Here is a 9,294-nt window from a genome sequence, read left to right as displayed (position 1 = left end):
AGAGTTTATGAGTCTTCCTAGAATCGCAGCTCAGGAAACGAAAAGACAGATACTTCAGGAATCTCAAACAAAAATAAACGAGTTTACAAGAACTTGCTATTTCAATAAAGAGGCCAAATGAGCAAAGGAGACTAAAATACTCCCTCTTTCAACTATGACGCAGTAGATCACAATGGTCAAACCAGTTTTCCTTTTACAGATGAACTGAATATCTTAAGATTCTTAGTGGTATTGTGGATACTGATTCATTGAAGACTTTCAAAATAGCCATCTTATTTGAAAAACAAGGACTCGGAAGGAACTGTGTCCAAGTCTCCCAGGTCTAAATATTTATCACTATTCATTGCCTGCTACAAGGCTGTCTCCTATTTTTTTTCATAACTTGTAGGCATGGTGATTAGTCAGAATAGTGATATCTGGAGGAAACTAGAAGTATATAATATATGAAAGAATATTAAAAGAGACTTTCTTCATCTTTCACTTTGTATATTGCATTTTACTAGGCGCTTCTTTCCAGCTAACAATTATATAAAAATGACCAGCAAGCCAGTATAAGTGGTAACGAGTACATACTAAAAGATCTTTTGCAGAAAGTGTTACACATTTACTAATCAAACAGGAAAGTACCCCTTTATTACCTTCCCTACACATATACCTTCTCCCACTTTACATAAGTAATTCACTGGCATTACACACTCCAGATCTTTCTAAGATGTGCTGTCCTCAAGGCACCAAGGAGACAAATACAAATGCTGCTGCATTTTGCAGGGTGAAAGCCTCCATTATTTGGGTTACAAATCCTTTTGTAAGTCAAGTAATTTCAACTTCTTCATTTTAAACAGCCTAAGATATTTAAATATGAAAAATCTTTTGGTCAGAAGAAATACAAACTATTACACTTCAATTTATATTCATAATTTTTGTTACAGAGAGTATGACAGAATGATCAATAAAATACTTCCAGACACAACATTCACTATATTAGGATAAAATTCTGCAGGGGGGTGCTGTGCAAGGCAGCTTCAGGGCAGAGTTCTCGCCTGCCATGATAGACACCCAGGTTGGTTTCCCAGTACCTGCCCATGCAAGAAAAAATAATTCTGTAGGGGGGAGGGAAATGGAAATATGAACTTATAGGAAAAAAAACATGTACATTTTCTGCTAAAGAGCTTGATCATGCACTCTTTTAATGAAGACAATGGGACTCAAATACAGCTCCTATTAGAGTTTTTAAAATGATGTGACAATTCATTTTATATATACATATTTTCTGTATGCTGTATGGCAGGGGTCACATTTCATTCTTTTTCGATGTGAGTATTCTGTTATTTCATCACCATTTGTTGAATTATTATTATTATTATTTTTGGAAGTGCAAGCCAGGAATCAAACCTGGGTCTCCCGCTTGGCAAGCAAGAATTCTACCACTGAACTACCCTAGCACCCTGACAATTCATTTCAAAATATCAATATCTGCAAAATGCCAAAAAATTGCATCCTTTGCAACCATTTAAACTTAGGATGAAAATTTTCATTAACTTAAAAAACTAACTTTTTCATTAACTTAAAAAGTTTAACTTAAACTGCCATTAACTAAAAAATGTGCTTAGGGTACACACAGAGTTTTACAAAATCTTTTAAGAGTCACAAAGGAAAAAAAGTTGGAAGAACATTGCTTTATGCCAAGCCTTCAGAGCCTTTCTAGGAAAAAATAACAATTCTAAGGGAGCAATTCTAAGAAAGAACAATTTTCCACTTACCCAGTTTTGAGCGAAGATGGATTGGGGGTTAGGGTGGGGGTCAGTATTCCCTGTTCCCTCTTCTTGGTCCTAAACACATTTTTTAACCTGGTTCATTAGTCAACAATTTAGAAGACTGATCATTCATTAAAGCAGTTTAACTATCTGATCTTAAGTGAAGTGCTGACCCGGGTTAGACCTTGGTTGTTGAGATTTATCTCATTCCCAAGAACTGCTGTAGTACTTTTCTTTGAGCTCTCCAGAAAGACTTGAGGGGCAATTCCAGTGAAGGCTCACTAATTTTGCAATTATTTTAACTTATCAAACAAAGACAAATTTCACCATTGGGGAAGCTAATATTGAAAGCATCTACCTGGAATTTCATGAGTGATATGCATAACGCAAAGAACTGGAGAGTTCTTTACTTACTTTGGAGTAATATTTTAGTTATGACAAACGCACTGAGGCGTAAAATCTCAACAGATGCCTCTACATACACTAAGTCCTCAGACTTCCCTTTTATCCTTCTTTCTCTGATTCTGTAACTTCTCTTCTTCCCTGTTGACTCTCATCTCCTTTGAGCTACTTCTGTGGGAAGCTAATAAGTCTTCTAAATATGATGGATGAGGCCAGCACTTAAAAATATTGACTTTCCGGTCCTCAAGTTCTCAGAGGGACAGTGTGGCTATTTAGAGCAGACCTTGGACCTACTCTAAACCCACTTCTATTTAGCATGAAGAGGTAGCACAGTTTGTGATAAGAACTCAGTCTTCCGAGCCAGGAAGTCTGGGGCAAACCACTCTCCACCATCTACTGGGTAAGGAGTCTTCAGGCAAGTCACTCAACTCTGAATTTCAAGTTCTCAAAGTCCTTAAAATGAGGTTGCTCAGTGTTTTGAGACAACACGCATAAAGCACCTAGAGAGGTAGCTGCACATAGCAGGCATTCAATAATTACTAGTTATGAAATCAGATTTTTATTGTTCTCTAACTGTTGTTCAAAAATAGCCAACAATTTCCTCTTGGCATGCCAATGAATGGCAGGCTTTTAAATTTCTTTTTAGTCTCTAGTCTCTCTTAAAACAAGTGATTTGGAAAATGTCTACCTTTCAGTTCTAAGTATAGTGTGTGCATGTTGCATGTGTAAAAAGTACCTGTAGTACTAAAACAAGCACAAGGACACACACAGGTTGAAACTAGAAATTTCACATTCAGTTTTTATAAATAAGTCAGCATGTCCTTAATGTGTTCTAAACAACTCTGTGAAACATGTTTAAAATCAAAACACAGAATCTATGATTGGCTCTTTGAAGTCTACCCAAATTAAAATGGAAAGATAATACTTCCCCCCATTAAATTAACAAAGATTTTTAAAAATTCTCAATATTTAAGGTTGTGGGGAGAGTAGCACTCCCTCGATGCCTGTGAGTGTTGATGAGTATAACCTTTCTCTAAAGCAATTCAACAATGTCTCTTAAGGTCCTTTAAAAAGATTCTCACGCTTATTCATCAAATTAGGAAAATATCCTAACCCAAACAGACTTATATCCAAGAGTGTTCATCAATCACTACTTATATTAGCAAATAAGTGAAACAACCTAATGTCCACAACAGGGGACTGGACTATATGGCACAGCCCATGGACTATTATGCAGCTATTAAAAACCACGTTAACAAAAACACTTAAATAGCAGAGGATTAAGTGAAAGAAGAAAGGTATAAAGCAGTATTGGGCTATGACTCCAAATTTGTGTGTGCCACTGTGGTTCTCAAATGGTCATAAGAATACAAGAAAATATACAATAGAGAACTGAAATTGCACGTAGTAATCAGAATCCAGTCATGGTTTGAAAGGACATGGTGTTAAGAAATGCTACCCACGTCCTAATTTTAAAATGAAGTGTGGAATGAGTACACTGCTGATTCAGATCCTTTTTATGAATGGCAGTGACAGGAAAGGGGACAATAAAATTAAAAATTATGTCTGAAGCCAATATTCAGCGCTTTAAACTTCCAGTTTAATGAAACGTTTGGGTGACTTTTATGTCACTTGTACCAATGCACTCTGTCGAGCAAAGACTTTCTTACAGAGTGTGCAAAGCTGAGAGGTCAGAAAACGTGAGTGTGCAAAGCTGAGAAGGTCAGAAAAGGCAAGGACTTGCAACCCTCCAATATACATAAAACTTAAAAGGGAGAAGAAATGAAATAGCATGGTTTACATTACATCTGCTCCTGGGTATGTGTCTCTGTATGTGTGTGCTTATATATATACCTGGACTGATTCAGCCTCCAGGTACATATTTAAAGGACAAAAACACTTTCTCACACCCCACCTGTTCCCCTCTGGACTGAACTACTGCCATCTCCACCTTATTACCAGTTTTAAAAACTCTTCGTTATCCCCGTGCCCACAACACCACTACCAACCAAACAAGAGTAGTAAGCCTGTCAAGACTGTTTTCCAGCCTTCATGAACTTCCCCGAATTTTTTTTTTTTTTTTGCATGGACAGGCACCGGGAATGGAACCCGAGTCTTCAGCATGGCAGATGAGAGCTCTGCCTGCTGAGCCACCATGGCCCATCCCCTGCATTTTTTTTTTACGTCAGTACTTCAATGTCACCTCACAGATGATTAATGTCACCATACAGATAAGAAGCGGAATAAAAATTCCTTTGGACATTTATAGGTCTCATGTTACATACTCTTTTACTCCAGAAAACAAAGAATAACCCAAGTCCCTGGGACTTGAAATGACATCTTTCTGCTCAGTGCTCTTGACTTGGCCTCTGAGTCCACAGCTCTATCTACCTGCCTGCCAGGGCCCAGGTGTAGCCAGCAGCCCCCTAGCAGAGCAGGCTTCTTTCTGCAAACAGCCTGGAACTGCATGAAGCCCAAATCAACTGAGGTTATCCTGAAAACACAACAGAAGGCAAAATATACCTAACTGTCACCTTACCTGCCACAAGTCTCAAACTGAAACGGGTCTACTTGTTTTGACAGTCTACTCAACCATCTACCTGTATGCTCATCTCCCAAGGCAGAAAACCTCCGGGGGGGGGGGGGGCGGTGTTTGGTTTTTGGTGGTCAGTTTCAGGAACACAGGTGTTTCCTAGTCGTGAACTCAGGTTCCAAGTCGATGTATTTTTTTTTTATTTAAATTGCGCTAAGCTAATAATTAACCTTAAGCATACCATCACTTCAGCTCAAAACATCTTCTCTACAAAGCCCTAAATTACTTTCAGTTGGGTTAAAGAAAACAGACACGCTGTAATAAAAGGTCTCGGAGAAATGTGATGCCTTTCATTGGTCACCCAGGAACTTGTCCTCTTACATCTGGAAAGGAGGGAGGGAGGACCCAAAATAAAGATACCACCCAGAGCACAATAATTTTCGTAAGAAAGTTGCCTAAGATAACTCTCCAGGGTTTCCTGGGTTGAGTAATTCTTGCAGGCGGCCAGGGAGGGACAGCTCTCCTCCAAGATTACTATCTGCAGAGGTTTTCCCTATGTTGGTTTTTTTCGGGTTTTTTTTTTTTTTTTTTTTTTTGGCGTCCTTCTTAATTATACTGCACGGGCTCTGATTTCCACATCTCTGGCTGCGGGAGGGAGGTGAGAGTAACGCGCCAGGGCTGCGGCAGCCGCTGGGGCCAAGTCCAGCGTTTGGGGGTGAGCAGCCCACTCCCCCCCCCCCAAAGGTCCCCCCGCTCGAGTCCACGTGCACACCCCCTCGCGGAGACTGCGGTCCGCGCCCGTCTGCCCGACGCCGGCGGGGACTCACCGCTGTCCAGCCGCGCGATCTGGGGCAGCCGGTAAGTGCTGACCAGCAGGTCCAGCGGGACGGCCACCGAGCTCCACTTCACATCCTTGAGGCTGCAGCCCAGCGAAGGGGCCGGGTCCATCTTTCCCGCCTCCTCCTGCTCGCGCGCTCCCTCCGCCGCCGCCGGCTCCCCCCGCGCCGCGGCGGCCACCCCTGCTCGCGCTCGCGGTCTGGGGCGCGCGGGAGGCAGCAGGCAGCCTCGGGGCGCCGCGGCTGAGCCGGCGCGGAGGCAGGGGGCCCGCTCCCGCTCAGCTGCCGCGGCGGGGCATGGCTGGGCGCCCCGCGAGCTCTCAAGCCCGGGGGGCACTCGGAGCAGCGCCGCTACTGCGGGTGGAGGTGGCCAGGGTGGCTGCAGCGAGTCCCGCTCCGCCTCCTCCTCTGGCCCCGGGTCTGCAGCTGCGGCGGCTGCCCGCTCGCCTCCTCCTCCCCTTACCCCTCCTTCCCTCCGCCTGGAGAGTGTGAGGAGGAGCCGCCGGTCTGAGAAACGCCATAGCAGCGCCCCCAGGACTGACTAATCACCAAAGTGCGAGCAACGCCTGCGCAGCGCTGGGAGACACCGCCTCCTCCCCCGCCTCCCGCCCCGCCTCCGCCTCCCGCGCCCCGCCCTGCGAGCGCGCTGGGACGCCGGGCTGGCGGGCGGGGCGCGGCGTCGGCGGTCTGCTCGGCTGCCGCCGCGGCGGGATCGCGGTGCTCTCAAGCTTTAGCTCTCGCTCCCCCGTCCGACCACTCCGGCGCCCTGCAGCCTCGCCCGGCGCCGCCCCGCGCCCCGGGAGCCGGCTCGAACTCCTCCCTGCCCAGGGCTCTTCCCGGGGGAACTAGAGGAGTGGAACCGAGCTCAGGAATTTTTCTCCGAGTCGTGGTGTGTACCTTCCCTTTCCCCTCCCGCTCCCCACCCTGGCACTGGAGTCACTACTAAGGGGCAAAGGAGACCTGGTTAGATGCTCTCCTCTTGCCAGGTTGCTCAGACTTTTAAGGACCTAGGCCAGGAGATTTCAGCGAACAGACGTGGCTAAGAAAGGCAAGGACGTAGGACTCCTTGGCATTTCTCCCCAGCACTACAGCTCTACAAACGGAGTTGGAAATTAGTCCCGCCAGCCTAGATAGACTCTGCCTGCTGGGAAGTTATGAGTGATCAGCACCTATAGAAGAGAAGGTGACCATCCTGTTTAGTACCTTGCGTGAACAAGCGGCCGGAGACGGCGAGAGGAGAGGCCACCCACCTCCATAGACGCCCAGGAAGGGGAAAACTAGAGCCTACTGGAGTCAGCTATTTCGTGTCCTTTTCTTTCACAAAATTCCCTTCCAAAACTTAAATGTTGGTATAACTCCCATTAGGCAGTTTCGCAGAACTACACAATTTAGGTAGTTTGGCAAATTACTCGAAATTAGATGGCCGTGCTAGAATTCAAACCTACAGTTTACTTTTTCCATGATAAACAGTTTCCCCCATATTTAGCATGGCCTACTCCCTGCGGTCGGAATTTAGAATATATAAAGGTGGCTGTGAGATTTCCTGTTTTTTTTTTTAGGTTTGCCCTGACTTTTTGTGTGCTAATCTTTTTTTTTTTTTAACACTAGTGCTAAAGGTGAAAGGATTGCATATCGGTTCCTTATATTTGCAATACAGATTGAGTATTCAGTGCATAAGACCCAACAAGAGTCCTGCTTTGCCACCGCAGGAGGACTTGAAAACATCCCGCTGCATTCAGTGGGCTGGTTTAAAAGGTTTATGCCAATGAGTACACCACTCCATTAGCATTTGAGGAAAAATAGGCAGATTCTTCTACACCCGCTTTCCTTGTCCTCTCCCTTTGAAGTATTAGCTATAATTTTCACAAAATCTTCACCTGAAAATTCTGATCTTTGTGTCATTCCGTTAATTGAGAAAAAAGTAGGAAATATTTTTGTACATATATTAATCAGAATCAAGTTCATAAAGTTCTAAATTTGCTCATATAAAGAAATTTTGAAAAGCTGTAAGGAGCTAAATGTCAACTTTTTTTTTCTCTAAATAAGCATTTCTGGAAATAGGGCTCAGGCTCCAAAAAGGACATAGGAAACATTTAAGAATTGGGCAGGGTCAGGGGTCCTTCAAACAGTAGGTAGATTGACTTAAAAAAATAACTTTCTGCTACTATTATATTCTCTTTTAAAGCTTCAGAGTGTATGAGAACCAGTCGCCTTTTGCAAACGGTTTGGTGCCCTATGGTCTAAAGACAAAAAAGACTAAAAGATTAATGCAGTCAACTTTTTTTTTAATCAATAAAGAACATACATTAGATTTGCTCTTATTGTTGACCCTGCAAAAAAGGTTTCATTTCAATCTTGGCTATTAAAGGGAAGAACTTTTAATGAACTGTAAATTCAGCTGTAAGTCATATCCTTACAGAAAGATCTCATTTGTGAGATGGAGGGAGTTGTGGGTATGACATATATTTCAGTGGGATGTCGTTCCTTTTGATGAGAAACGTGGGACATACACCGTTAACAATTTAGCTGAGAAGGGTAATCTTCCAGTCTGCTGAAGTGTGCTCTCAAACTCAATATTGGGAGATGTTTCTTGAAATTGTTGGACTAACACAAAAAACCATTTCTCTAAGTGCCTAATAGCTGTGTAGAGGGGCAAAACTTACAGGATTTTTCAGTCAAAAGGAAGATCCAAGAAAAGTTTTCTGTTAGGCAAGATTCCATGTATTGATCCTCATGTTCTTACTGACCATCTTTCTAAATCGAGAATTGTGGGAGGCAGCATATCATGTGGTTAAAATCAGGGACTCCCGAGCCAGGTGGCTTGGGTTTGATTTGTGGCTCTGCCCCTACTTATGATCATGGGCAACTCGCTCTTTTTTCATCTAAAAAAAAGGGGCTCATAAAAGTATTCACCTCACAGGTGTCGATATGAAGAGTGTTCTAGTTTACTAGCTGCTGGAATGCAATATACCAGAAACAGAATGGCTTTTCAAAAAAGGGAATTTAATAAGTTACTAGTTTACAGTTCTAAGGCCAAGAAAATGTCCCAGTTAAAACAAGTCTATAGAAATGTCCAATCTAAGGCATCCAGTTAAAGATACCTTGGTTCAAGAAGGCCAGTGAAATTCAGGGTTTCTCTCTCAAGTGGAAGGGCACATGGTGAACACGGTCAGGATTCCTCTCTCATCTGGAAGGGCACATGGTGAACACGGCATCACCTGCTAGCGTCTTCTCCTGGCTTCCTGTTTCATGAAGCTCCACGGGAGGTGTTTTTCTTCTTCATCTCCAAAGGTTACTGGTTGGTGGACTTGGCTTCTCATGGCTATGTCATTCTGCTCTGCTCTCTCTGAATCTCTCATTCTCCAAATGTTTCCTCTTTTATAGGACTCCAAAAACTTATCAAGACCCACCCAAATGGGTGGAGACATCTTGTCACCTAATCCAGTTTAATGACCACTCTTGATTAAATCACATCTCCAGGGAGATGATCTAACTGCAGATTCAAACATACAGTATTGAATAGGGATTATTCTGCCTTTACGAAATGGGATTTAGATTAAAACATGGCTTTTCTAGGGGACATACATCCTTTCAAACCAGCACAAGGAGTAAGTCATTTGATATATGTTGAGCATATAGAACACTGTATGACACAGAGGAAGTACTGTGGAAGGATTTGCCATTGTTACAAAGGAAGCATTGGCTTTGGAGGAACAAAACTTAAAAGATGATGTGCCAGCTAGAATCTGTTGTGGATCCCAGAAAAGCC

General features: G+C 43.4%; 1 protein-coding gene across 2 annotated transcripts in view; it reads right to left on the bottom strand.

Annotated features, from left to right (window-relative positions):
- Nucleotides 1-5,647, bottom strand: part of GAREM1 (GRB2 associated regulator of MAPK1 subtype 1) — a 209,145-nt gene extending 203,498 nt beyond the window's left edge. For both annotated transcript variants that reach the window (XM_077135687.1, XM_077135688.1), the window contains exon 1: nt 5,517-5,647. In XM_077135687.1, coding sequence (XP_076991802.1) covers nt 5,517-5,637 — 121 coding nt within the window. In that variant the 5' untranslated portion in view covers nt 5,638-5,647. The remainder of the gene's footprint in view (nt 1-5,516) is intronic.
- Between the last annotated feature and the right edge of the window lie 3,647 nt (nt 5,648-9,294).

Source organism: Tamandua tetradactyla, chromosome 18 (genome assembly GCF_023851605.1).
Source record: "Tamandua tetradactyla isolate mTamTet1 chromosome 18, mTamTet1.pri, whole genome shotgun sequence".
Classification (NCBI taxonomy): domain Eukaryota; kingdom Metazoa; phylum Chordata; class Mammalia; order Pilosa; family Myrmecophagidae; genus Tamandua; species Tamandua tetradactyla.
The sequence above is the reverse complement of the archived record's forward strand: the minus strand, read 5'-3'. Positions and strand labels throughout refer to the sequence as shown.